We start from the raw sequence: 27,642 nt of genomic DNA on the forward strand, positions 1-27,642 counted from the left end.
TTGGCTTTTGAAGTCAGTGGGTACCGTAGTTTGATGCATGTAAAGAAATAACACGCTATTTGTTATTTTTTATAGAGTGGTAAAGCGATATTTTGTGTCTCTGGATTGGTTCTGAGGCGGGGCAGGTTGGCGGACGAGTTGAAGGTTACATATAGAGCGGAAGTGCTAAGCACTTCCTTTTCCTATAGGAGCCGCCGGGTTGAGAGGAGCGTGGCGCTCTCCTCTCCCCGCGATGGTGAGTGGAAGCTTTTTCTGGTGGGCTTTTCCATGCTCTCGGGTCCCGGCAGGAATGGGTTAGGGGTTTGGGGCATGATATCTTCAGGAGAGAAAGCGAGGAACAGGGGATGAAGGTCAAAGGCGTCTGTTTGTGGCTCGGAGCTGGGTAGTGCGGCTTTACGGCAGCCATTTTAGAGGCAACGTGGGCGACATCAGATCGTTCTCAGGTGCAGAGGAACCTCTGGGATTCTAGTTTTCCTTGGATCGTATAAGGCATTGGTTCTCCTGACAACTTGGAAACTCTTGGGGCCTAAGGCTGAATCGGGGTGAAAATCAATTTTGGGCCTTGTGTTTTCACGTGCTGTTAAATAAGGAATATTTTCGTGTTTCGAGAGAGATCTTGGGAAAGATTTGTATATCCACCTTTTTCTGAATTCTCGTCTGTGTTCATCTAAGAATCGCCTCTACAAGAGCTTCCCGATCCTCTTACTTTAAAAATTGCTCTGTTAGGTGTCCCCTAAACCATTAAATTCTTAGCTTGTGGTACGACTAATGTCACTTGCCCTGCATTTCCACAAATAATGTTTGTTACATGTATTGTGTAGTGTTTTTGTGCCCTGGGGATTTCAGTGAAAAAAAAGACAATACTTGTGATGATTGGATCATAATTTGAACAAAATAACGCCAAAATATTCTACGGTAGTAATTGCTGTTAACATGGGGAATGGGAGTGGAGGCAGTAGTTGGGCGGTAAAGTGATCAGAGAAACTTTCCAGAAGGTGGTCTGAAGGAGTGTGAGGCTCTTCAGGATGAAGACAACGATTACTGAGGCAGAAGGGGTATGGCCCTGAGTGTAGCGACAGTGATGTCTGGAAAAGATTATGGGAGATGAGGTCTAGCAGATCATATAGGCCATCCTCAAAACTTTGGTAGGTTTATTTTTAGATGGTAAGTCTTTGGAGGAGGTTGAGCAAAAAGTAATATGACCAGTATTTTTGTTGGTAAGTTTCATGAGCTGTGTTTAGGATGAAGGGGGCCAAGGGCAGGAATTTGAAGTAGAGCTGTGGTAGACCAGATTTCTGACAGTTGGCAGAAGTTCAGATGGTGACATTAAATAGCATTTTCAAACCTTACAGTATACTTTCGATCATTTTCTTTTGTACGGCCTGGGTTGAAAGGTGAATGATGAATTTTGTGGTGGATTTTGAGATTCTAAATGTTCTTGAGTATAAGAATTTATTGAAGTTAATAAACATGGCGTGTTCGTAATAGCCTTTGTTTCAGCCCTAAGCGTTGTCTGTCTACCCAAATTCGAATCTCATCTGTAATTCAGTCTTTAAAGATACTGTTGAGGGGCACCTGGGTGGCTCAGTTGGTTAAGCGACTGCCTTCGGCTCAGGTCATGATCCTGGAGTCCTGGGATCGAGTCCCGCATCGGGCTCCCTGCTCAGCAGGGAGGCTGCTTCTCCCACTGACCCTCCTCCCTCTCATGCTGTCTCATTCTCTCTCTCAAATAAATAAAATCTTTTAAAATACCTAAATAAAGATACTGTTGATATGTGAGAATAGTGTCTCTGATATTGTCAACATAAGTATTTTTTTCTTTTTCCCAGGCGTGTGCTCGTCCATTAATATCTGTGTACTCCGAAAAGGGGGAATCATCTGGCAAAAATGTTACTTTGCCTGCTGTGTTCAAGGCTCCCATTCGACCTGATATCGTGAACTTTGTTCACACCAACTTGCGCAAAAACAACAGACAGCCATATGCTGTCAGTGAATTAGCAGGTATGGATTTTTCAAGGGTTGATATTTTTTAAGACGTGCTTAACAGCAGTGATGAAATTCCACTCCCATTGGTCCGTGTTTCTGAATCAACGTGATTTTCCTGGATGTTCTGATGCTGTTGCTATCATGCATAATAGTCCTAGGTTGATATGGTTGAGTAGCTAAAACTTGTATTTCTTCCCAATTTCAGGTCATCAAACCAGTGCTGAGTCTTGGGGTACTGGCAGAGCTGTGGCTCGAATTCCCAGAGTTCGAGGCGGAGGGACTCACCGTTCTGGCCAGGGTGCTTTTGGAAATGTATCCTTTGTTTTACTCTGGATTGGTCAGCTCTTGTGGAATTTTATCAGACTGGACCTGGTTTATTCACATTAGCAGTTTTGAAAATATTTCCAACATACGAATAGTGTCCAGGTTAAACATTGCTCTGGGCAGATAGGGCGCTTGGCATTGGGAAGTTTTGCTTGCAATGATGTCGTAATTTGCGTCTTACTCTGTTCTCAGCGACAGTTGCCTGCTGTCAGTAAGCTGGTTCAGAAGGGTGACGAAAATTCTTACTGAGCAAGACATAACCCTTTTATAATTCCTAAAATTTGGGAAATGTGATTCTTAACTGGGAAAATAGATGTGTCGTGGGGGCCGCATGTTTGCACCAACCAAAACCTGGCGCCGTTGGCATCGCAGAGTGAACACAACACAGAAGCGATATGCCATCTGCTCTGCCCTGGCTGCCTCAGCCTTACCCGCACTGGTCATGTCTAAAGGTTTGTATATTTTGTATTACAGGAATGGGACAAAATACCCTTTTTTTCTCCCTCCACCTGACCCATTTCATTCATGTTAATAATAACCTGTGTAGATTCTATTCATCCCAATGTTCCCTGACTAAATTTCTCTCTACTAAATAATAGTTCTACTTCAATCTATAGGAAGTCATCAGTGAATATTGTGTAATAACTGGTGAACTAATTGGAATGTGGTGATTTCGTGTATTAGAAAACTTTCCACTCAGTCATGTCCCTACTCTATTTTAAACTGTCAAAATGATGAGATTCCACTTAATTGGTCCGTGTTTCTGAAACACATGATATTTGTGGGAATTCTGATTTGGCACATCATATGCTATTTTGCTTTTGTGGATTATATGAAATGTTTCTCGATTTTTCAAAAGTTTCAGGGTAACCAGGTATTTGTTGGTGTTGATTGGCATTATCAGGTCATCGTATTGAGGAAGTTCCTGAACTTCCTTTGGTGGTTGAAGATAAAGTTGAAGGCTACAAGAAGACCAAGGAGGCTGTTCTGCTTCTTAAGAAACTTAAAGCCTGGAATGATATCAAAAAGGTAAGCTTAATGAACAAATTTCCATTTTGGTGGTCCTTAACACAAATTTGTCAGATTTTTAAATTTCAAAAGATGTCTGGAGGACAGTATAACTCTGGATATGAGAACAAGGACCCAAACCTTATGACTTGGGTTTGAATCCTGACTGCCATTTACAGCTGTGTGTTAATGTTGGGCAATTTATTGTGGCTCCTTTTCATCGTAAAGTGGAGTTTAACTTTGAAGATCAATCGCAGGGTTCATACCTTAATCAAGATACTAAATGTTCTCTTTCTAGGTCTATGCCTCTCAGCGAATGAGAGCTGGCAAGGGCAAAATGAGAAACCGTCGTCGTATCCAGCGCAGGGGACCCTGCATCATCTACAATGAAGACAATGGTATCATCAAGGCCTTCAGAAACATCCCTGGTAATTGTATTGCTTACTTCAATGCCCATATGATGCAAGCTTACTTGGCTTTTATATGATGAGATTCCACTTCATGGTCCGTGTTTCTGAAACACATGATTTTGTGGAACTTCTGATTCTCAGCTGAATGAGTACACCAGTGGTTGAAACTGCCTAATTAGTGACATAGTTCTCAGGTACCTGATGTAGCACACAAGTCATAGACATGATTTGTGTTTCTTGTATTTAAAATACAGGCTCCCTAATTCTCTTTTCCCTTCAAAAGGAATTACTTTACTTAATGTGAGCAAACTGAACATTTTGAAACTTGCTCCTGGTGGGCATGTGGGACGTTTCTGCATTTGGACTGAAAGTGCTTTCCGCAAGTTAGACGATCTGTATGGCACTTGGCGTAAGGCTGCCTCCCTCAAGAGTAACTACAAGTGAGTGTTCTTCGTGTTCACATATTGAACACAGATGTTCATGCTGTGGATATTCACATTCAGAATTCGTTTGCATGTTTTCTAAATAATGGATGGTGTTGTGTGGCCATTTCCCCTTATGTACAGATTAAATATTGTGTAATGGTGAGATATTCTGAACGATGGTAGTGTGATGGAAATTCTGATGGAACTTTGGAAGGTTTCAGTGTTATTGAGAAATAGGAATGAGCATCTTACTGTTCAGCATTTTTTTCTTCTCAGCCTTCCCATGCATAAGATGCTTAATACAGATCTTAGCAGAATCTTGAAAAGTCCAGAGATCCAAAGAGCCCTCCGAGCACCACGGTAAAGTTGTGATACTTATTCTTGCTAAAGCCTCATACTGCTGGTCATTTCAAAAATGTGGATAATGTGAATAAAATACTAACGTTACTACCTTTTTACAGCAAGAAGATTCATCGCAGAGTTCTGAAGAAGAATCCACTGAAGAACCTGAGGATCATGTTGAAGCTAAACCCATATGCAAAGACCATGCGCCGGAATACCATTCTTCGCCAGGCCAAGAATGTGAGTGTTAATTTGGTTTTTGATGATAGGTCAACTTTTTTTTTTTTTTTTAGAAAGATAGGATTCTTAAGTTGTTCTCTTAATTTGTTGTAGCACAAACTCCGAATGGATAAGGCAGCAGCAGCCTTAGAAGCCAAATCAGATGAGAAGGGGGTTCCAAGCAAGCCTGTGGTAGGGAAGAAAGGAAAGAAGGCTATTGGTGTGAAGAAGCAGAAGAAACCTGTGGTGGGGAAAAAGGCTGCAGCTACCAAGAAACCAGCAGCTGACAAGAAGCCTGCAGAAAAGAAACCCACTGCGGAGAAGCCTACTGCCTAAAAACTTAGGTTTATTCTATAAAAGTCAAATCATTTTGGACAGCTAATTTTGAATAAAGACCCGATCACGGCCAGTGAGAAACACGACTTTTTGGATGTGTTTGTGAATCTTAGAGTTTTGTTGTTTGTTCCCCCATAAGTCTGGCCTTTTGGTTCCATTTTATAGTCTGGTCTAAAACAGGGCCTTGCCTTTGTAGTAAATCACGCAGTTGAATGGGAAGAAGAATGTTGCATAAATCCAGATATAAAATCCAATTTGTAGTAACAATGTTTTTGAGAAGCAAGTGGTTAAGACTTCTCAAATGTGCAGAAACTGTTAGAAGATTTAGCACTCCTCGGGGTACCTGGGTGCCTCAATCTGTTGAGCACCCACTTTTGGTTTTGGGTCAGGTCAAGAGCTCATGGATGGGTCATGGGATCAAGCCCTGTGTTGGTCTCCAAGTTAAGTGGGGAGTCCGCTTGGGATTCTCTCCCTCTTCCCTCAACATGCTCGCTCACTCAAATCTTTTTTAAAAAGAATTCACTCCCGCAAAACAAAAAATATGCCTTGGAAAATAGGTAAAATTACATGAGGGTTTTTTTTCTCAGGGCAGGATATATTTTGAGGCACTGCAAAAAGAAATTGATGGTTCCTATTACAACCTGCTGTGATAGAGTACAGTTACTAGGGGAAATGCTACCCTCAGTATTTTGACCCATAGTATGAAAGTCTCAGAAGCATTTTTCAGAACTACTTGGGTTTGCAGTTTTGGTAAAGGGATATGTTGACAAGTATACCGCAGAGAAGTGTATCCAAAAGGACATGGATTTTTTTCCCTACCCTGTTTTGTCAGCATGTCTTAACCATCTTAAGGGTTGACCTTTCCTGACCTATGTTTGTCTCTTGTCAGGGTCTTGTTTTGCATCTGGTTTGTTTCCTTCGGTAACCTTAAAGTACACATCCAGGTGATGTATCCTCTGGTTTGCAGATACAAAGATCTCTGTCCCTTAGCATTTAAAGGCTCCACATCCCATTTGAATTTGTTAACCACCGCTTTAATCGTCTTGCTTTAATTTGCGCAGCCTCCTGGGAACCACTTTCACGTGGCCAGGAATCCTTGCCCGCAAAAATCAACAGGGCTCGTGCGTCTCTACCCTCAGATGCGTTTGCAGGTTTTAAGGAGTTTAAAACAACTTTCAGTTGCAAAAAACTTCAAGCTCGATGCTGGGAGTACTGCTCAAAAGCATTTGAAACTGGGTACTTGGCCATTTTTATCTCCCGAGTTCTTTATGGCTCCACATCCTGTGCTTTAGGATTCCCGATGATTACTGAACTTAAGTTTTTTGGTTAAAAACCCGGGGTTGTGCTGGGCAGAGCGGGTCGAACGTGAAGCAGCCAGCGAGGGTGCGGGCGCCGGCAGGAAGCGCTTTGGCCCACGTGGCGCTAGCCCCGCCCAGCCCGCGGCTTGGTTTCCGGGAACGCGGGGGTCGTGACGTCATTACCGAGCGCCGGGCCGGGCGGCGGGCGGGACGAGGCGCCATGCTGAGCCGGCTTCAGGAGCTGCGCAAGGAGGAGGAGACGCTGCTCCGGTTGAAGGCGGCCCTGCACGACCAGCTGAACCGGCTCAAGGTGACCCTGCGTGTCCCGCCCCCCCGCTGCCCCTCTCCTCCGCCGCCCTGCGAACCCTAGGCGTCGGCGGCGTCCACCGGGTGGTTGGGAAGCATCTGGGAGCGTGTTTGATGTTGCGGGCCCACTTCTCTCAGAATCTTGATCCTGCAGGTCTAGGCTGAGGTCCAGCGATCTGTACGTGTGGCAAGGCTACCGCCACACCCCAACACCCGTAAATGCAGGTGCCCCGCACACCTTGCGCTGAGGCAGTGCGACCTCCCTAAGCCCGGCCTAGGCTCTCCCTGTCCCGGACGCGTTCCTCCCTAGCTCCTTCAGAATGTGCTAGCCACCACCGACTAGCTGCTTTTGGCGCTTGGAACGGCTCCAGTATGGTTTTTTGTGGTTTTTTTAAAAGATTTTATTTACTTATTTGAGAGAGAGCGAGTACATGAGAGGGGGGAGGGTCAGAGGGAGAAGCAGACTCCCCGCCGAGCAGGGAGCCCGATGCGGGACTCATCCCGGGACTCCAGGATCATGACCTGAGCCGAAGGCAGTCGCTTAACAAACTGAGCCACCCAGGCGCCCATCCAGTATTGTTAAGCCAGAAGAGACTCGTAGATCCGTTGTGCAAAGAAAGCGAGCCAGGGCCTGAGCAAAGAGTTGTCGCAGAGTTCCCAGTAGCTTGAATTCTGGCAGCTGTTACGGACTCCATGGCCTGGACGAGATTTGGTGCACCAGGGCCATTTCCCACACCTGTGCCTGGTCCACCCTCTTTAGCCCCAGTGAGCTGATCCTGATAAGGGCGGTTTAGAACTCTGCTTCAGGATCTTTAAGCCCAAATGAGATGCGGGTTTTGAAGGCTTTTTATACGCTAAAAGCACTGTACAGCTGTGACATATCAAAATATTTTCCTCAGGACAGTTGTCATGGCCTGCAGTTATTTATGTTTTTGTATCACTAGTACCTGTACAAGTACCCAGTGCGTGTGTGTTGTGGATGATGCTGCCCCTGACCTCTAAAGCCTCTGTTCCCTTATGCTCCAGGAAACACTTGCACTTTCCATTCTTCCTGCCTTCACTTTCTTATTACTGGGTAGAAATCTAGAGTCCAGGGAATTGGTCTTCTGTGGAATCAGAAGACACCTGGCTTTTTTAAGGGCACACTTGGCTTTTCTATCCAGATCTGCTGTATCTAGGGGAATGAAAGTCCTGGCTCAGCTGAGACACCTGTACACCCAGGGGAAAGGCCTGGAGGTTTTCTTGGCTCTTTTCCTTAAAAATGTGGGGATAAGATAAAGAGCCCCCACCCTTCCCTCTAGAGCTGCACAGAGGTGACACTGTTTTCACGTCTCCTCGTGATGCCTGCCTTTGACAGCATGCTCAGCAGCCCAGTGAAATAGTAAGCAAAGTGTCCTCACCTCTTTTCTAGGTTGAAGAACTAGCCCTCCAATCAATGATTAGTTCTAGGAGAGGGGATGAGACGCTATCTTCTCAACCTGCACCTGAACAGTCACATGATGTAAGTTGAATCAAGTGTGGGCCCAGGGAGAGAATGCAAAGTGCATTCTGCTCTCGTGCTGCTTGGAGGCCAAAAATTGTTGTAAATTACATTATCAAGCCCAGAGGACTCGGAATTGCTTGTGAGAGCTTTCTAGTTTAATAAACTGGCTATTTCATATCACTGTTTTAGACAGGAAACAGCCCACCTTTCTACCAGCTGGTCACACTTTGATTAACGAGGTACTGTCGTATTGCCTGCACCATTCTAGTCATCTGACCTCTCTAGTTACTCCAGTGAACCCAGGGAGAGTTGGAGAGCTTTGCAGGCATTTGTCACAAACTTCCACTGCCTCATGAATAAGTAAGCCTGGGATTTAAGAGTGTAGCTTCAGCTACAAAGCATAGTGCTAAAAAGTGAATTCCAATCCTTAACATCTCCTCCTCCTAACGTCCTCAAGTAAAATAGTACAATATTCTTCTTTCTAAATATACCGTATTTGAGCACTTCTCCCAGATGTGTTTAAGCCATTTAAAACCATTTGAAAGGAGCACATCTAGGCCAACATAATTCTTACGCATGAACCATGTTTGTAGATCAGGCAACATTCTGTCAAATCTAGGGCATTTACTCTCCTCCCATTTTGGCAATGGGGAGGTGGAGGTAAGAGGGTCAGGGTAGAAATTGGAGAAATAGGAAGTGGCCCTACCTCCTGATGATAAATATTGGGGATGAGGATGCAAATGAGATTTGATTTTAAAACCTGTTTAAGAATTTGCTGCTTTGAGGCCAGTGTCTTTCCTACTAATCCATAATGTCCTTGCCTAAAGCAGATGTTGGTGCATGTAGACAATGAAGCATCAATCAACCAAACTGCACTGGAGTTGAGCACAAGGAGCCATGTGCCCGAAGAAGAGGAGGAGGAGGAGGAGGAGGAAGAATCAGATTCCTGAAGCAGGGTAGAGAAGAGCCAAGCTTAGTTACAGGAATTGAGTTTCTACATCTCAGGAACTTTTGTCTCTTCAAAAAAATGGTCTTTCCATAGGCCTTCTGGCCTGCTTTCCAAGGAAGAACTTTAGGATGTGTAGTTGTGAAAAGGGTCCCATCAAGAACTCAAGTTTCAGAACGCTTTAACAAAAATTAGCGACATATGGAAAAGCAGAGTCTTAGCATTGAGCAGTACGGGTGGTGCCGTGACTGTATTAGTGATTATGCTCCAAACAGAGTTTCCTCTACAATGCTATTGAGAAAGTCTGCCATTCGCACAAAGGGCGGAGTTTAAATACAAGTCAGCCTTTCCAGTCAACATTGCCTCTTCAGAAAACCAATTAAAGGCTGTCTGCATGCCATCGAGCCATTGTGAGCAGAGCAAGGCCACGGTCTAGGAGAGAAAGATGACAAGTGAGGAGCACAGAGCGCCACTTGAGAGCACAAGCTGCCGCCACCCCTCGGTGGGGCAGGTAGGACTGCTGTGCTGTGGAGGGCTTTGTGGGGCTGCCATCGTACGTAGGTTGAGACATCACGGTGGTAAAATGTGCTTAGAAATAAAGTACACATAAAGAGCTGTCATGCAGCTTCCTGGTTTCCAGATAAGAACAGAGAAAAGGATTAGTTCCTCCCCTGGGGCAAAAAATACAGCAGGATGGTTTAAAACCCATTTCTGGACTTAGAGAGGAAATGTGCCATTAAATCACTGTGCCTGGAAGACTGGGGTTTTGTAATAATGACAGTTACAGAATAACAGTTGTTAAAACTTAGTACTTGCAGTTTAGATTCACTTATGCATACTGTTCCTCTTCCAGTGAATATACAGTTAAGTAGTTGCTTAATTTTATAAAATTTGCCCTGCCCAAGCAACAGAAAAGCCAAACAGAACAGAGAATCTCCTCAAGCAAACCTTCTTCTGTAACTGTTCCAGAAAAGAACATGAATGTATTTATTAATCAACATTTCATTAAAGTTATTTTGAGCTACTCTTAAGGAAATAGAAGTTTAAATGAGCATGTTTCTTGGAAAATACCGTGTGAAAACTTTTGCTATGAAAAGCAGTCAAGCTGTACACTTGGGGTTTTATTTAAAATAGGAGCATGGGTTTTTGAGAGCTAGAAAAGTTGGCTGTGAATTCTAGCTCTACTACTAACTGGTTGCTGGCCTTCTTAACTCTTTGCAGCTCTCAGAGTCCAGTGGTCAAAGGTATGCTTACCTGAGCCAGCACTTTCACAGGCGGTTGTGGTGTGCTTAACGAGGTATCATGTAAAACCACAGCTGTTGTTGGTGTCTCAGCAAGAGGGAGTCTAAGGAAGGGATTTGACATAGGGAACTCAAAACAGCCAGACTGAGGCAGGTAACCTCATTCTTGGTAAAAATTAGCAGGAAAAAAACCTTTTTGACTCTCAAAATGTAACACACTTTTGTATGTAAACAGAGAATTTAAAATACCCCTCAAAAGACACTGAACATGAAAGCATTCAGATCCAGGTATTAGACTCTAGGTGACACCTTCCTCCCTAGTTGCAGTTTGCACATTTTAAGGAGACCTCGGTTCGTATCCTGTCCTAGCCCTTAGCAAAAGACACAGGGTGTGAGTCTTAAACCTTGGTCTGAATGGATCTTGTTTAGGTTAGACTGTTGACTTAGAACAGATGTTAGCCTCACAGCGAGAGAAAATGGACTGGCTGAGGCAGCGATATATATACGACTGAGCAGTTTTTAAAATCCTGCCTGTATTCCAAGCTCTGGTAGGTCCAGAATGGAACTACCAACTCAGGAGATTTACCCAGGTCCTGCTTTTAGTTTGAAAACAAAATAGGCCTTTTGTTTTTAAAGACGTGTTTATTTTGGTTTTCTGTAAGCTGCCTCTGGAAGAAAATGCTGGAAGAGGTGCCAACCAGGCAGCATCACGTGTACCTCAAGTTCCGAAAGTCACTTGGGCAGAAAAGGCATCCGTGGTCAGTTGGGACATGGCTTTGTTTTTTTATTTTTTTTTCTTTTTTAAAGATTTTATTTATTTGAGAGAGAGAATGAGATAGAGAGCATGAGAGGGGGGAGGGTCAGAGAGAGAAGCAGACTCCCTGCTGAGCAGGTAGCCCGACGTGGGACTCGATCCCGGGACTCCAGGATCATGACCTGAGCCGAAGGCAGTCGCTTAACCAACTGAGCCACCCAGGCGCCCCATGGCTTTGTTTTCTGTGACTTCACTGCTACCTCACAGGCAGGACAAAGCCAGCACCAGGTCCATTCCTCTCCAGGAAAATGGAAAAAAGTCACTGGTGAAAGCGGGGGGACAGTTGCTCAGTGGAGCAAAGCAGCATGGGACTGGGTGTCCTTGGCGGAGGCTCCCACACCAGTCGGGCTGGCCAAGAGCGGAATGCTCCTGGGAGCACGCCAGTGACACCCCAACCCCACCTTGCCTACTGCTTTTCCCTGTGTAGAAATGGCAGGAAGAGAGGGAATCTAGTCACAGGGCCACAGGAAAGGTAGCTGGAAGATTCACACGTAAGTGGAGAGAAGCGTTGGACAAAGTCCAAAACTTGGAATCACGGATCCATTAAAGCCCAGGGCACCGAACTTGTCTTCACTATGGCATATCTGCCTTCCAGCCTCCTTCCCGTCTCCACCTGTGCCCTCACAAGAAGGCTTGGCTAAATCATTGGACTTTCTTGTGTATGTGTACCCGAGACACTGAAAATCCTTCCCCAAAAGGAGACCTATTTTTCCATCCTTTTAACTTGATAGTATATTTATTAGAATAAGAGATTAGATTTGTTAAACATCTGGACTGAAATGGTTAAAAGGATTTTCATACAATTTTTAGGCACTATACACACTTGTTTACAATCAGTACTTGGATTTGGGGAAAGAGAAATCTCATACATTTTAATGCCTTGATCCATTTGTAACATTCAAAGTAACCACCATATTAGAAACACTAATTCAAACTTGAGACATAAACCACTAAATATCCCACATAATATATTTAAAAATAAATATAGAAATACAACCAGAAGTCTATAAATCATCACAGCAGACAGACTGGTGAAGCCCCAGCTATCATGGCAGTGAAGGGCTCTGGCTAGATTTTGATAGAAATTGCTTCATTCTACACCAAAAGCAAAAATATAATAAAATGATACATACTTTCTGATGTTCTTTATCGTAGCAGCAAAGCATGCTTCACATGCACTGCCTGTGAAGGATCTTACGAGGCCCCTTCCTACTCAAATAGAAGGTATGCCTGGCAAGAATGCAGTACCACCAAGTGTCAGAGAATCCCGAAAATACAGGCAGCTAGCCAGTCACGGCGAGGGAAGAGCAGTGCAATTTTCAGTAAGTAAGAATGACTACCCAGGGTCACCAAAGTTTCACTGTAATTCAACGTTGTGCGTGTGTTGATCGACATACACAAAAATAGCCCCAAGCACAAAGCCAATCCACTTAGGGAGAGAACAGGAAGAATAGAGACAGTAATATTAAAAATGACACAAGTAGAATTTTGGCACATGCTGTGTTCTTCATCCTTTGTCATAGGTGAGATGCACGTCTGAACAGACAGGCGTGGGCAAGAGGCCCGGAAGCGACATGGCACACCACTGGGCAGGCGACTCACTCTTCGCCGCTTCCCACGTCCTTAGACGCCGGCTGCGTGGGTCGGTGTGCTGGGCTGGTTAAGGCCAATGGTGGAGCAGAGCCAACCTGCAAAATCCACTTCCTCCCCGTCCGATCTCTTGATAAAGGCATGAACCTGTGTGCAGGGAAACAGAGTAAGTGGTGGTAAAAAACCGAAAGGAGAGGTCGAGAGTCCTGGGTCTCGAGCTTCTCTTGGAAGGAGCTCCCGGAGCCCGTCCTGGGCCAGCAGCTGCCACAGAGCCTGCTCTGCTCGTCTCATCAGCTGAGGCCACAGCCCCCACGCACCGCCCTGAGCCTGCGCTCCTCCCCTGGGGCCTGGGCACGGGAGCTCTGCCCTCCGCTCGGCCCTTACACTGCCCGGCAGCCGAGGCGGAGTAGGGAATGGGCTCAGGGAGTACCGGGCAGGCAGACTGACAGAGGACAAATGAATAAACAGGACGTGTACAAATTGGAAATCAATGGACTTACCATGAGTTGCTTCAGATCTGCTCTCTCTGCTGGGTTTTTTATTAAGCTGAAAGAAAAAGATAATGTGAGAGAGCCTGCCTGGGGCTGGTTTGCCCTCCAATTACTTGCACTTACGTGCCTGCCCCCCCACCGCCCGCAGGTTCTGAGGAGTGCTTGAGCCTTCTCGACCTTCCTGTCCTGGCAGAGCGGCCCGCCCGCAGGTGAACAAATGCCTGCGGAATCAAACGAAGACCAAAAGGCACCATGCCAAGCCCGGCAGAGAGGTGCCGAAAGCCGCAGCTTCACCCGCTGCCATAGTCCGACCAGTCCCCGAAGCCGTGGCACTCTGGGAGTGCAAGGAGAAGGGCAGAGCTCTGCTCCCCAAGACTGGGCGGGGAGGCTGACAAAAGCAGCGTACTCTCCAGAGGGCAAGGAGCGGACTTACCACTTATTCACAAAATCTTGAAATTCCAGACTGAATACTCCACTGGGCAGTTTCGGAGGAGGCTGCAAATACATGTCAGGACCTAAGAAAGGCGTGCTTCCTTCTCCACCCGTATTCCCCACAGACCTGCCCCCCTGCAGACCTCGGCGCGGCGCTGCCCTTACGCAGCCACGGGGAGGCAGGCCCGGGAGGCCAGGCGGAAGCTCTGGTCTCACGACGCACACTCAGAACTGGGGCCCAGTTGGCGTCTGCCACTCACTGGCCTAGTGACGAAACAAACCACTGTTTCTCTGCGAACCTTAGTTTATTGTTCTCCGAGCTGCGGAGGGCCTCGTGACAGTCCCAACTGTAAACCTCGGGGTGTGGCGTGGACACACCCCCACCAACTCCCAGCGGCCGCAGCGCGGGGCTGTGCGGACCCCCACGTGTGCACGTCACAGAAGCTACCTAAATGGTAACAAATGTCTAGCCCTTTTCCGAGCCCTGAAGAAGTGGAGCAAGGTTAATAGTAAAACATTGGCTGACAGAAGACTGAGTCTGGAAGGAATGTTCCCTGCACCCTCCCTCAAGGAATGCGGCCGTGCGCAGGCATCGGCGTGAGGACACGGGCAACAGCTCTGTTTTCCCAGGGTCCGCGGTGGCGGTCACGCGGGGTGATACGGGACAGGGCCCTGGGGCGCCTGGCGCACGCACTCCACCCTCACGTGACCTGTGCTGGCTCTGAGTGCAGCTCCTCGTGAGCGGACTCCCAGGCCGTGCCCGGCCAGATCAGCAGGCCATCTGAGACCGGAAATTAAGCCACCGACGCCACCTAAAAGGCCTGCCTCCCCCTCTCGCCCGGAAGGCCTTACCAGAACAGCAGGTCAGTGAGCCTGATCTGAGTCAGGGACTAAAACCCAGCTCTGAGGGCACCCTGCAGACTGTCGCTGCTGCTGAGGGGGAAAAAGGGAACGCTCAAGGGAGAGATGGACAGCTTGGCCTCCCGAGGCCAGGCCAGTCCTGAGCAGGATGGGGGGCAAAGCAGGGGCCGTGAGGCGCCTGCACCTGCTGCCACACAGCCCAGCGGCCTGGAAGGCGTGGGTGGTAAAGGAAGAGCACTAGGTGGGAAGGACCTGAGCTTTTCTTCCTGGCGCCCAAAGCTTCCTCACCTGTACGAAGAGGATAATGAAGCCAGCTGGCCCCCCAGAGGCAAGCAGGGCACACCCGGGGACTGGCAGCGGCTTATTTAGCCCAGGCCGTCTCCCCCCTTGATGTGGCCCCCCCAGCTCAGGTCCCAGCAGTAGAGGGTGGCCTTCTTGACCACCACAGACGCAAGGCACTCTGCCTCGTTGAATCCTTAAACAGCTGAGATCACATCTGACTTCTGTTCCATGTCCCATGGTGCTTAGCATAAAGCTGGACAGCAAGGAGAGGTCAATTAACCACCCTGGCCAGTGATGTATTAACTGCTGGGGTGAAGCAGGATTTTCCCTGTTGAGTTTGTAAGGGACAAGGGGACCCTTTTGAGGTCTGGTTTTAGAGCGCAGTAGAAAGTATGAAAAGTCATTCCTCTTGTCTCTTGAAGAAGAGCACAGGGCTATGCTTTTGCTGTGTACCCCAGCGGCCTCCCCAACCTCACGGAGCTGGTTCTCACGCACTACCCGGGCTGCCCCTGAGCCGGGCGTGCTGGCCCTGCCACCTAACATCCCGTCCCGAAGCCCTGCTCTAGCCCTGTCCCACCCTCTGCACCACCGCTTCCCGCCCCCTCTAACCCAGGTTGGAAGACTGCTGGTCGGTCTCTTGTGTCCTCGATCTTCTTTTAATTTAAACACAAAATAATGTGTGTTCTCTGCATTAAAGTCAGCCAGCAGCAATAAGCCAAAAGAAACTTCCATCACCCCAAGAGAATCAGTTTCATACTACTTTCCAGACTTCATATGCACAAACATGCACAGAATTTTTTTCGTATTTTTAAAGAACTGATCACCATATACGTAGTGCTTTGTAGTGTTTGTCACACAATCTGTAGTGAATATTTTCCATACTATTTCTACACTGTCATTTTTTTACATCTACTGGTTTTTAATGGCACTTACCAGAGAAGACCCTATCCTACGGGTATGTATGTATTTGTCTTGCCTCCCACATGAAGCTAACAGTCTTCACGACTAGGGACTTCTGTTTTTCCATCTGTGGACCGCACCTCATTCCTACCATCACCCTGCAGTGTGCATGCAGCCCACAGTAAGCGCCCAAGAAATGCCTGGTGAATGAAGCAGTAAGAATGGAATGAGCACTCGAGGCTCCTGACTCTGAGAAAGGGAGAGAAACTCAGAGCTACCCAAAGATGTTCCCTGGGGAAGGGACACCTGTAACCTCTAAACCAGCCACTCCATTCCAAGAGCATGATGCCCTACAAGAATCCCCTTGGGGCCCAAAAAGCCTCACTGTGCAAACAACTCACAGGTATCCCAATCAAATACACTGTTCTCTTAATAGAAGCAAATACCAAAGTCAAAGAAGCCATGCGGTACTTACCTCGTTGACTATGTAATCCAACAACTCAAAAATTGCCATGGGAGGTCGGCTGTCCATTCCATAAGCTACAGATTTTATAACAAAAAAGAAAACACTTCTCAGAAAAACAGGAAGTTATTTGCCACTGTGAGGCTAGGGACTGGGAGTAAGGGTCCTGGGGACCAGAACAGGGTTGTGGATGATAAGCAGAGACACAGAGCCACAGATAAGGCTGAACACACAGGGGAGCAGCAAAGGCCAGAGAGCTGGCCAGCCAGGGTAGGAGTCTGGGCTCTACCACCTCCAAGGTTTGCGACCTCAGGCAAATCCACTGACTGCTAAGCTTAGTAGTGAATCTGCTGCAGTGGAGATGGATAATCATCATGTCTGCCCTTCTTCCCTTCCTCACATTGAGATAGGAGTAAATGAGGTAATAACTAAGTAACTCAAGGACTCAGTTTTAATTCTCCCTGAACTTGGGTTTCTTCTTTTATCCTCCAGAGTCCCAGGCCAACCTCAGGGGCCACAGCCATAGCCCCTCCAGTGACCCACCACCATCAGCTATCCCTGCCCTCCTCTGTTTCTCCCTTCATATATGCCCTCTCTCATGAGAGCCTCCCAGGGGCAGACACCAGGTCCTCATGTTCACAAATGTCCCAGCAGGAAGTACATCAGAAGACGGTGGCTGGGCCAGGATCTTCCAAGTACCAGGTTTACTTCTCAGTATGCATGATCCGAAAGGCAGGCCGTGCTGCACAGCGCTCAGCACCTAGGACTCAGACTTGGCCACTTAGTGTGCAGTCTTGACAAGTCAGGCACTTTGTGCCTCAGTTTCCTCATATTAACATGGAGATTATAATAGTGCTCACACACGATCACTATTAAAATTAGATAATACTCAGCAAATCCATGGAGACACAAAGTAGATCAGCGGTTGCCAGGGGCTGGGGGTGGGAGGAGATGGGAGTGATTGCTCATGGAGGTGAGGTTTCTTTTAGGGTGATGGACATGTTCTGGAAGTACACGGTGGTGATGGTTGCACAACATAGAAGAATATACTAAAATCCACTAAAATGTACACTTCAAAATGTGCATCTTATGTTATATAAATTTTATCTCAAAAAAAAAAAATCTACCTAAAAAAAGAGGTCATAATTTTTTAAAATTCAGATAGTGCATATAAAGTACTAAATGCCGTGTCAGGAACACAGCCAGCACTCAACAAAGGGTGAGAAGACGTTGGTAGTAACAGTAATGTTAACACCCACCTGGAGACGCCTGCTCTGCTTCCCGCCCTGGCCCCAGCCTGGCATCCAGAGACAGGCAGGCAGTCTTGGGAGAATGTTCAGAGAATCGGCCCTCCAGAAACCCCAAAAAGAGTAAGGTCCCCACCCCCCCTGCCCCCACTCACCGCTGAGGGGCCTTCCAGGGGTCCTTGGTCTGGGTGGCGTCTCAGCCGCATCTCCCTCCACTTGGCACCCAAACATCAGCTCCAGCTCCTTAGCATCTGGAGGAGGGATGGGATACCTCCCAACCGCCATCTCAACCAGAGAGAGCCCCATGCTCCAGATGTCCGACTGCACCGAGTAATGAGTCCCCTGGAGTCTTTCTGGCTGCAGGAGACACAGACAGTGCTGATCACCTGTGAGCTAATCTGGGCCCACGCAGCAGAGGGAGAGACCCGTCCCCATGGAGGCTCAAAGGGAGGCCTCAAGAATCCCTGCCCCTTTGAGGCTTGTTTGCACTGCAGGGAGTGGGCCGCCCTGCTTGGTCTTAGCCCTGGCCGTGGAGCTGCTGATGGATTTGATCTTCTTTAGGACCTCCACGAACTGCTTTAATTTGGTTTCTGCCCTGCCTCCAACTACTGTGTTCACCAAATCCCAGCTGGCTCCCGGGGCTCTGACCCATGCCTCCTCACTGCCCTCAGCTAACAGCCTCCGGCCCGCCTGCCCCCCGGCTGCCGCTCCAGCTGTGGCTCCAGCTTCGCCCCCAGCTGGGCCCAGCCTCATCACTGCCTTGCACGTGCAGAGTGGCTGGTTCAAAGGCCAGCCTGCGAGGCTCATCTGGTCACCTGGGTCTGGAACATGCGGCTTCTGGAACATGGGTCATGAATGAGGTGTGCAGTGGGTAGAAAGAACACCGGTCTTTACAGTCGGGAAAGTTGAACTCTAAGACCAGCTCCACCATGGACTCACTGACTGTCCTTGGACAACATGGAGCAGCAGAAAAGGCAGAGGATCTGGGGTCAGGAGATCATGTTCAAGTCCCAATTCTGCAACTTGTAAACTACATGATCCTGAGCCTCAGTTTCCTCATCTATAAAGTGAAGCTGATGAAGGTGGTGGTGATGACAATACAGACATCACAAAATACCCGCTTCTCCTTACGGGGGTTACTGAGAAGGTCAAACCAAATGGAAATATATGTTAGATGCTGCAAAATGCTACACAGTATGGGTTGTTACTGGCAGGAGGAGTCAGGGAAAAAGTACATAGTGCTACACAAAGCGCTATTTGTTAACTCTACAAAAAAAAAAAAAAATCTTCATTCTGACCATTGAATGTTTTTTTGGACATCATTAATATCTCCCAGAGGATTTTTCACTAACTCAAACACTGGACTATTTTGGAACTAACCATGTAACCACAAAAACCCAAACCACTAACCCTGGACCAATAGGTCCCAGGGCCTGTTAACTGATTTTGAACTTTGCAGTTGGCAGGTGGGCGGCCCAGAATGCTAGCTACTCAACTCTTAGACACTTAGACACTTAGGGAAGAAGCTGGAGGGCCCACCGGTTTCATGTTTCTGAAAGACCGTGTGTCACTGGAGTGGAGGGCATGGAAATGTGGGTCAGTACTGGGCCAGTCATGCTGAGAGTGGCTGTCAAGGTGGGGACCGGAAGCAGCTGCCGAATCGGACCCAAGAGGCAAGTGAGGGCGTGCTGAGCAAAGGGGACTAACTGGCCAGGAGACCTGGCTTTCAATCCAGGCTCTGCATCTGGCTTTCCTCATCTCTAAAAATGGGAGCGATGATCTGCATTTCACGGGGCAAACACATCGAACAAATGAGATCACTCAAGGATGTGGATGAGAATGCGGAAAACACCCTATGTGCTCGGTGCTCCAGCCTCTGTGCCTCCCCCTCGGATTGATCCGTGCCTGCACTCACGGCCACCTCCATGGAGATCCCCACTCACCCTAATGCCCCTCTACACCAGCACACACCGAGAGTCACATTTCCCCCTTTCTGAATCCTTCTCTGCAGCACCCTAGCCATTTACCACCCATTCAGTCAACCGAACATTAGCCTGCTCACCAAGCACTCCCCAAGCACCTACCACATGCCAGGCCCCAAGCCAGCCCCCTAGGGACAACTAAGATCCCCCCCGCCCTCTGCCCCATGGTCCTATTGCTGCCCCTGCGGAGCTCGTGGCATGGGGGGAAGAAGAGAACACGCGGATGCTGCCACCTCCTCAGGGAGGGGCGGTGATGCCTCCTCCCTCAATTCCTTCTCCACCCCATCACCCAGCACACAGGTTCTGGCTCCACAGGAAAAGCCACCCACTTCACCCCTATCCCCAACCAGGCCAGATGCTCAAGAAATGGAACCCACTGCTCATACCGACATGTAGGACCGTGTGCCCACGAAGGAGTTGGCCATGGAGTCAATGAGCTGCCCGCTGACCCCAAAGTCACAGAGCTTGATCTCCCCACGGGAGTTCACGAGGATGTTGGAAGGCTTGACATCTGCAGGGGAGAGAACACAGAAAAGGAGGGAGTTGACACAGGTGGACTGGGGAGTGAAAGGGTCAATGTTCTCCAGACAGACCAGCCCTGACCATGAGTCCAAGACCTGCAGCCATCACATAGCCAGCCCTTGGCTTGCAAACGCTGGACACCAAGGTCCCTTATTCCCCCTTGTTCAAGTTTCAAGAAAAAGAATTGTCAGGAGAGGAAATGGCAACCTGTTGTAAAAGCAGGACAGGAAGTCAGTGGATTCCCATTCTGAGAATCCAGACTTGAACACATGACCCACAGGAGGTAATCAGTTATCATGAATAATCGGGATTTCAAACTTCGTTGCTTCAATCACCCTTACTGGCAAGATCAAGTACCTATGGTTGGATCATAAGGCAGGAAGAAAAACACAACTAATAAGACCTGTATGCTTGCTGAGGCTACAGACCAAAGACTACAGAGAGATGGGGGGCAGGAATTTCGATTCTTGGCCTTGATACCAAGCATGGAGCATTGTGGGCTTTCTGAATATGCGTGGCAGAGGCTGGGAGGTGCCTTATGATTGACTCTCTCGGAAGTCATTTCCCAAACAGCCTCCATAGCTGCAGCCAGCTGTCAGTCCAGAAGAGCCCCTAGTGGCCCTGCCGGGGCCAGGCAAGGCAGTACCCCCAGAACCAGCCCCGACCCCTCCCCTGCACTTGGGCCCCCCCCACTTCCCACCTAGCTGCCCCCCTCACTACTAGTTCACCTGCCCTTCCCTTTGCAGAGGGAGGTGAACTTCCAAATATTTTCTTCCCCCGTTTCCCCTGTAAAGTGGGCAGAGCAGGGTCAAGTGTTCTCATTTACAGGTGGGGAAATGAGGCTGGGACTTGGTAAAAGTCCCCAGGCCAGGGATCTGTGGGCAGACATCAGCAATGAGACTCACTCTATAAGCAGGCCATACCCAGGGGCAAAGCATAAACCGGACAGGCAGTCTTTGACAGAAGTAAGAAAGACACTATTCTAGAGTATCTGGAGAATTAGAGGAAAAAACCAAATCCCCGTTAAGTCAAAACTACCAGAACCACTATTCCCATTTTATTATTTTTCCCTTTCGTACTCTCAGATGAATGCATTTACAGGCCCACCTCAGAGATCTGGCAGGTTCGGTTCCAGACCACCACAATAAAGTATCACAATAGAGTCAAATGAATTTTGGGGGGTGTCTGGTACATATAAAAGTTATGTTGGGACACCTGTGTGGCTCAGTTGGTTAAGCAACTGACTTCAGTTCAAGTCATGATCTCAGGGTCCTGGGATCAAGCCCCAATCGGGGGAAATCCATGCTCAGGAGGGAGTCTGCTTCTCCCACTCCTGCTCCCCACCCCTCCACTCATGCTCGCTCGCTCCCTGTCAAATAAGTATTTTTTTTAAAAGTTATGTTTACACTAGACGGTAGTCTAGTAAGTATACAGCAGCATTATGTCTAAAAAAAAAAAGATGTACATACCTGAATTTAAAAATACTTTATTGCTAAAAAATGCTAACCACGGTTAACCTGAGCTTTCGGCAAGGCATAATCACTGATCACGGATCACCATAACAAATATAATAATGAAAAAGTTTGAAAAATTCAAGAACTGGGAGCGGGGGCGCCTGGGTGGCTCAGATGGTTAAGCGTCTGCCTTCGGCTCAGGTCATGATCCCAGGGTCCTGGGATCAAGTCCCGCATCGGGCTCCCTGCTCCTTGGGGAGCCTGCTTCTTCCTCTGCCTCTGCCTCTCTCTGTCTCTCATGGATAAATAAATAAAATCTTAAAAAAAAAAAATTCAAGAATTACCAAAATGTGACCCAGAGACATGAAGTGAGCAAATGCTGTTGGAAAAATGGTACAGACTTGCTCAACACGGGACTGATGCAAACCGTCAATTTGTGTATTAAAAAAAAAAAAATGCAGTATCTGCAAAGCACAATGATATATCCTTCCTTGTATTTATCCTTAAACAGATTCTAACAAGTCTATGTAAGTATCTTTCCAAGGGTAAAGTAGAAAAAACCAAACAAACAAAATACCCTCTTGTATCCCAGTAAGTCCTTCCCTTGCCCCTCCCACCTCACCCCTCGTTTCCGAGGATGGGTCAGGTCGAGGATGGGTCAGGTCGTGAGCACAGTGCTCAGCCAGCTCAAGCCTCTCTGCGTCCCCAGCAGCTCCACCAGGGCGGGGCCGCCGGCCTCGGCCTCACCACTGTCAGCCCAGAGGCTCCAAACCCTGTGAAGGAACAGCTCTGAGCTCACCCGTGTACACACACGAGCACTCAGAGCCACTGGGGTGATCTTCCCAAGACCCAGCCCTCATCGTGGCACAGGACACAAGACCTTTCCCAACCCCTTGGCCCCCTCCCTGTGTCTCCTACATATAGACTTCTAGAATGGCAGCGTCAGAAATCACCTTAGAGGGAATCTGGTTCCTCCCCTTCAGTCTAAGGCCCAGAACGGTCTAGGAACTTGTCCCAGGGCACACAGCAAGAACTGGGTGCAGCTGGAACCAGAAGTCAGACCTTCTCTGATACCTAGGCCTGTCCTCTCCCCACCCACCCCCCTGCCACATGACCCAACTCTCTCCCCTCAGCCACTTCCTGTCATGCAGCCGCCTGTGGAATCACTTCAAACACACGGGGAGATCGGCAACCTCAGGACGTCGGGGACTGACTTGTCTTCGGTTTCTTCCCCACACCTACAATTAGGACAGGCCCCGACAAACACTTGCCACCGAGGAGCGACTGGTCCCCATCCGCACGGGATCGTGGCCCTCCTCAAACAGGACAGACGCCTGACCCCAGAGGGTATGTGTTCAGGATGCAGCAGGAGCCGCCAAGCAGCAGGCCGGAGCTCAGAGAGCACACGCCAGACCTTCCAACACTTGCCACCGAATGCCCGGCCCTTCACCCCTGTGCCTGGACCACCAAGCCGAGGCCTCCCTCACCTCCCAAATGTGCCCACGGCTGGTTAGGCCCTGTTCTCAAGCAAAAGGGCAGCCCTGGCTAAAGAGTCTGTTCTCAAATCCCTGCCCTGCCGCCTGTTCCACCTACAGCCTGGAGCCAGCCCCTCTGCGGCCCTAGCGCCGGCCCGCCGCTCAGTGACCGTCAGTGAGGCGGTGGTGACGGTCACAGCGCTTGTGACCTCGCCCGATGGTGGCCAGGGCCGACCTGGTGCGCGGTGGGCATTTACACAGCACACGGCACACCCCGTTACAGGGCCCACAGATTCTTTCACAGGCCGCCCTCCACAATGAGCAGTTCACAGCACCAGACCCCTGCTCTCTCCCTCCCCAACAGAGAGCAGCCCCCACCTCCACCCCCACGCGGGTTTTCTTTTTCTTTTTTCTTTTTTTTTTTAAGATTTTATTTATTTATTTGAGAGAGAGCACAAGCAGGGGGAGCAGCAGAGGGGGGAGGGAGAAGCAGGCTCCCCACAGAGCAGGGAGCCCGATGCGGGGCTCGATCCCAGGACCCTGGGACCACGACCCAAGTCAAAGGCAGACGCTTAACCATCTGGGCCACCCAGGCGCCCCCCACCCGGTTTTCCTCCCTCTGTGGGCTCAGAGGCTTCTCTCCAGGCTGCTGCTCAGGAGTGGCCACACAGCCTCTGTCACTGCTTGGATCGGATTTCTATTCCCATGGCAAGCCAGCCTCTTTTTCTCCAAACTTACGTAACACCACTTTCCTCCACCCCTGGCTCTCGGCTCCGGCCTCCCCCACCGCCAGGGAACAACACTGCCTGGGAGGCTGCAGAGACCACAGGGGATGGGTCCGAGGAGCAGAGGGAAACCCTGAGGAGTTTCCCCTGCCTGGACCACACCCTGGGAGCCACCCACACCGCACACGGTCCCTCTCGGTGACCTGGAAGGGCAGACAAGAAGCTGCTTGCAGACCTGGGCCTCTAAATCACTCAACTCCAGAGCGAGCGGCTGGGCCACCAGGCCGGGGCACGCTTCCCCCGGCGACCCCAGCCCAATCAAGCTCTTCTCTGGGGGCAGAAGAGGTACGCATCACGCAAGTCCGGAGAGACTGCTTCCGCGCCTGCCAGCATCCCACCTTTGCTCTCCACAATCGCTGCCCTCCCTCCTCCTCAGGCGGGACAGCCCCTGCCTCTCGGCCTGCCTTTCCCAGCCTGCCACTGCTCCAGCCTTGCCCCTCCAGCTTCCTGCTGTGACCCGGCCCCACGGGGGCCACCTCGCCCAGCTCAGGCCAGCCCCTCTAACCGAGCTCACCCCCGCCCGTGAACCGTGCGCCTCTCCCACTCACCCTCACCTCAACTTCCAGGTGCAAGTTCTTCTGCGCCCCTACACACTTGGGAACCTGCCCTGCTCCTAGAGCCCTGGGAGGTTTCTTTAAGCAGGTTTCCTCCCACAGCTTTCCCAGGGGCAACCTCAACCACTGTTCAAATCACAGGCCCAGGCCCCCTCTACCTCCCGAGGCCTTCTACAGGCCTTGGGTTCCCTTTCTCTCCCCCCAAGATCAAGAGAGTGAGGCTGGGAGGAGCCCCAGGACCTGGTGGGCTAGGCTGCACTCTGAAGGAAGTATCCAGCATCCACAAGGCCCCCAGGCTGACAAGCTTCCCCTGGAAACCTGAGAGGCGAAGGTTTGGGGCCCGGATCCTGCTCAGCCCCTGCAACAGTGAGTAAGCCCTCCTTCTTCAAAAACAAACAAGGAGGTTTTATGAAAAAACTAAGTGGATGAAGTATTTTCCTCACTCCTATTTTCTGCCCCAGAAATAACCACTGTGTAAAACCTTCTGATTCTTCCCCCAAGAACACATGATTTTAACTTAATTTCTGAGCATTCTCTACTCCTGGAAAACAAAGGGTTTGGATTAAATAATTCAGTGGGTCATTTGTTTATTCTATAAACACTTACAAGTGAGCTGCAAGTAAAAACGACCAGTTCCCGCCCGTGTCCTCAAGGCCACCACCACTAGGGGAGACAGAACCCAAAAAGTAACAAGAAAATGTGCATGTGGGTATGATGGTAAGGGCAAAGGGAGAGTGATGCTCAGGGCACTGTGGACTGATAACTCTGAATTCTTCCAACCAGCCAGGCTCAATGCCAGCCTGACTAGTGGACAAGGTCTTCACAGGCAGATGAAGCAAGGTGAGTGTCAGCCCTCCAAAAGGTACTATATTCGAGTAATCTCCTTCTGTTTGGCAGAGAAGAATATTACAGGAAGTTGCATTCCCTATGGGGGCGCAAGATGGAAGGAGATGGGGCATGGATGAACAGAGGGCAGAGGGGCAGGGGAGGAAATGGGGAGCACAGGAGAAATAGGAGGAAGAGAAAAGAAATGAAGGCCCCAGAGAAGCAAGCTGAATGACACCTGGAAGCCAGACTCTGGCTCATCTGTGACAAAGGCTAAATCCAAAAGTGAGACAACTTTGGATAAGTGAGGGAGTCAAAGGTTAAAGAAACAAAGGCAAATAAGATTTTTAAATGGTGACTTTAGGCCTCAAATGACCTCTTCTTAGCAACCTGGTAGATCCCTATTAACCCTTCTCTAAAGGTGAACAGAAGGGAAAGGTGGCCGACCCTGGTATGTCAAATAATGGTCTCCACAGAGCCACCTCCAGTTACCTTATCCATGACCTCAGGGAGCCAATTAAACAGCAAAAATAATTAACATTCAGAGAAAATCCCAAGCCCTTCAGTTAGCCATGAACTGTAACCTCCTTCTCCCACCCAACCTTCCCCAAGAGCACAGCTTTGCCCCCTTGCTGCCTTCCCCCCAGCGAAGGAGAACGGATGCAGCTGCAAGGTGAGGGTGGGGGGATGGCGCAGGCGAGTCCGCCGGCCTGGGAAGACACCACAACAGCCCTGGCTCAACAAGGACCTCCTATGCCAGGCCTTTTAAATACACAGGCCTCTTTAATCCTCACAACAATGGTGAGAAGCAAGCACCATACACCCCCGTGTACAGATGAGAGACACTGAGGCCCAGAGTCAGGGAGACGTCTGTCAAGATTACACATGGACCTAATGGCAGAGGCGACAGCAGTACTCAGGCTCTTGATGATGCAGAGCCTAGATGACAGGGCAAATGGTGAACCGTACTCCAAAGTTTCAGAAAAGCCATTATTCAGTTGCAGGTGACGGTGGTCAGAAGGTACAAACTTCCAGTTCTAAGATCAAATATTCCTGGGATGTAACGTACAACATGGCGACTATATACTGGATCGTACGTATTTGAAAGTTGCTAAGAGAGTACAACTTTTTCTTTTCTTTTTTTTTTTTAAGAACCCTCTCCACCCAACCCAGGGCTCAAACTCACAACCCCAAGATCAAGACTTGCATGCTCTACTGACCGAGCCACACAGGCGCCCCTGCAAGGACATCTTAAAAGTTCTCATCACAAGAAAAATAAATGTAATCGCATGGTGATGGATATTAGCTAAGCTTATTGTGGTGATCATTTCCCAACAGATACATCTGTCAAATCAGCATGCCATATGCCTGAAACGAACACAATGTTATAGGTCAGTCATATCTCAATTTTTTTTAAAGTTGTGGTTGGGGAAGAGGGTCACTCACATTACAGACGTAACAAGCTTTATCTGGGAACAGGATCTGACTTGGGATAGACAAATCCTTTAAGTCCGGTTATGAGAGAAAAGGCTTCTCTGCTCCTGTGAGTGAGTGCTTCCTTCTCAGCTCCAGAGCACTGTCCCACCTGCAGATATTTGCTGACGGGGGACCAGAGGCTGCTTCCTACCTCCTTCTGCATAAGAGAGTTCAACCAGTGACCTTTCAGAGCACGCGGGCCAGGTCCTAACAAGCAGCTACTTTTCTCTCTCCACTTCTTACAACTAAGGCCACCAAGTTCAATGTAATTTTTTTTTCTCCCCTCCCAAGATTCATTGGTTTTGAAATACTTTCATTTTCTACCTTTGTGCACCCCTTTCTGCAAATTCAATTTTCATCTAGACCCAAAAGGCACGCAAATGCTAACAATTAAACGAGACGCTATTGGGAGCACTCAGAGTGCATTTTTCTTTTTCAGAATTTGGTTTTCATTAGTACATGCCATTCTAAGAAATGGTCAACATTTTTAAAACAGGATGTAACAAAAGCCACACCAAAAGGTATAGGGGCCACACTCAAGAGAGTGTGTGGGGGGAGGGGAGACAGCAAAAGGAAAAGAAAAAGGGGCAGTCATGGGAAAAGGTGATGGGTCCTGGCTCTTGGTCTCTCATTTTCAATGACCCCCTAATAATATTTGACAGAGCAGCCCCATTTTACAGACACAGAAATCAGGAATTAAGGAAATAGATGTCCCTTGCCAAAGATCACAAAGTAACTTTTCCATTAAAAGAAACCGCCTCCGGGTGCCTGGGTGGCTCAGTCGGTTAAGCGTCTGCCTTCCGCTCAAGTCATGATCCTGGAGTCCCAGAATTGAACCTCACATCAAGCTCTTGGCTCGTGCTCCTTGTTCAGGCTCCAGCAGCAGGGAGCGTGCTTCTCCCTCGGCCTCTCCTGCTCCCCTTGCTTGTGCGCACGTACTCTCTCTCTCTCAAATAAATACATAAAATCTTTAAAAAGAAGAAGAAGGAAGGAAGGAAGGAAGATAGATAGATAGATAGATAGATAGATAGATAGATAGATAGATAGACAGACAGACAGACAGATAAATAGATAGATGAAACTGCCTTTAAGCACACATTTCCCTTTTCAGGCTGCAGGCTAATTCAGAGGACAGCAAATCTGTGGTCTATCACAAAGCCAATCA

At 48.7% G+C, this 27,642-nt stretch overlaps 3 protein-coding genes and 4 non-coding genes across 9 annotated transcripts in view; 6 read left to right on the forward strand and 1 right to left on the reverse strand.

The window, feature by feature from the left end:
• Positions 1-9: 9 nt before the first annotated feature.
• RPL4 (ribosomal protein L4) lies at positions 10-5,136 on the forward strand. Its single transcript, XM_064570271.1, has 10 exons — positions 10-235; positions 1,830-2,001; positions 2,192-2,298; positions 2,624-2,762; positions 3,215-3,339; positions 3,617-3,746; positions 4,012-4,168; positions 4,430-4,513; positions 4,615-4,735; positions 4,829-5,136. Exons 1-10 carry the CDS (start codon positions 233-235, stop codon positions 5,048-5,050), a joined length of 1,260 nt encoding a protein of 419 aa, XP_064426341.1. The 5' UTR covers positions 10-232; the 3' UTR covers positions 5,051-5,136.
• Positions 2,046-2,118, forward strand: LOC123862616 (small nucleolar RNA SNORD18). The gene has a single exon (XR_006795309.1). It is a non-coding gene; the product is annotated as a small nucleolar RNA SNORD18 (small nucleolar RNA).
• LOC123862686 (small nucleolar RNA SNORD16) lies at positions 2,464-2,562 on the forward strand. The gene has a single exon (XR_006795365.1). It is a non-coding gene; the product is annotated as a small nucleolar RNA SNORD16 (small nucleolar RNA).
• LOC123862614 (small nucleolar RNA SNORD18) lies at positions 3,037-3,108 on the forward strand. The gene has a single exon (XR_006795307.1). It is a non-coding gene; the product is annotated as a small nucleolar RNA SNORD18 (small nucleolar RNA).
• LOC123862615 (small nucleolar RNA SNORD18) lies at positions 3,797-3,866 on the forward strand. The gene has a single exon (XR_006795308.1). It is a non-coding gene; the product is annotated as a small nucleolar RNA SNORD18 (small nucleolar RNA).
• A 150-nt stretch (positions 5,137-5,286) lies between the features above and the next one.
• Positions 5,287-26,306, forward strand: SNAPC5 (small nuclear RNA activating complex polypeptide 5). 3 transcript variants are annotated; one of them, XR_010404984.1, is made up of 4 exons: positions 5,287-6,658; positions 8,066-8,155; positions 8,965-14,514; positions 26,154-26,306. XR_010404984.1 is itself a non-coding variant. In XM_045899826.3 (3 exons), exons 1-3 carry the CDS (start codon positions 6,569-6,571, stop codon positions 9,085-9,087), a joined length of 303 nt encoding a protein of 100 aa, XP_045755782.1. In that variant the 5' UTR covers positions 5,287-6,568; the 3' UTR covers positions 9,088-16,461. The 3 variants fall into 3 exon arrangements, 2 of the variants coding, with proteins under 2 accessions (XP_045755782.1, XP_045755783.1); XM_045899826.3 differs by lacking the exon at positions 26,154-26,306 and having other exon boundaries at positions 8,965-16,461; XM_045899827.3 differs by lacking the exon at positions 26,154-26,306 and having other exon boundaries at positions 6,504-6,658; positions 8,968-16,461.
• The window catches only part of MAP2K1 (mitogen-activated protein kinase kinase 1), an 80,432-nt gene continuing 64,642 nt past the window's right edge, over positions 11,853-27,642 (reverse strand). The window contains exons 6-11 of the mRNA XM_045899828.3: positions 19,773-19,897; positions 17,560-17,761; positions 16,170-16,234; positions 13,653-13,714; positions 13,229-13,274; positions 11,853-12,875 (exon numbers count right to left, since the gene is read on the reverse strand). Of these exons, the coding sequence (XP_045755784.1) occupies positions 12,762-12,875; positions 13,229-13,274; positions 13,653-13,714; positions 16,170-16,234; positions 17,560-17,761; positions 19,773-19,897 (614 nt within the window). The 3' untranslated portion in view covers positions 11,853-12,761. The remainder of the gene's footprint in view (positions 12,876-13,228; positions 13,275-13,652; positions 13,715-16,169; positions 16,235-17,559; positions 17,762-19,772; positions 19,898-27,642) is intronic.

Source organism: Mirounga angustirostris, unplaced genomic scaffold, assembly GCF_029215605.1.
Source record: "Mirounga angustirostris isolate CCGP_5_RB_7025 unplaced genomic scaffold, mMirAng1.0.hap1 SCAF_9, whole genome shotgun sequence".
Classification (NCBI taxonomy): Eukaryota; Metazoa; Chordata; class Mammalia; order Carnivora; family Phocidae; genus Mirounga; species Mirounga angustirostris.

Coding starts and splice junctions, on each gene's coding strand:
- RPL4 (XM_064570271.1), top strand. Junction 2,763..3,214: donor CGCACTGGTCATGTCTAAAG/GTTTGTATATTT, acceptor TGGCATTATCAG/GTCATCGTATTGAGGAAGTT. Junction 4,169..4,429: donor TCCCTCAAGAGTAACTACAA/GTGAGTGTTCTT, acceptor TTTTCTTCTCAG/CCTTCCCATGCATAAGATGC.
- SNAPC5 (XM_045899826.3), top strand. CDS start 6,569: ATGCTGAGCCGGCTTCAGGAGCTGCGCAAGGAGGAGGAGACGCTGCTC. Junction 6,659..8,065: donor ACCAGCTGAACCGGCTCAAG/GTGACCCTGCGT, acceptor CCTCTTTTCTAG/GTTGAAGAACTAGCCCTCCA. Junction 8,156..8,964: donor CACCTGAACAGTCACATGAT/GTAAGTTGAATC, acceptor CCTTGCCTAAAG/CAGATGTTGGTGCATGTAGA.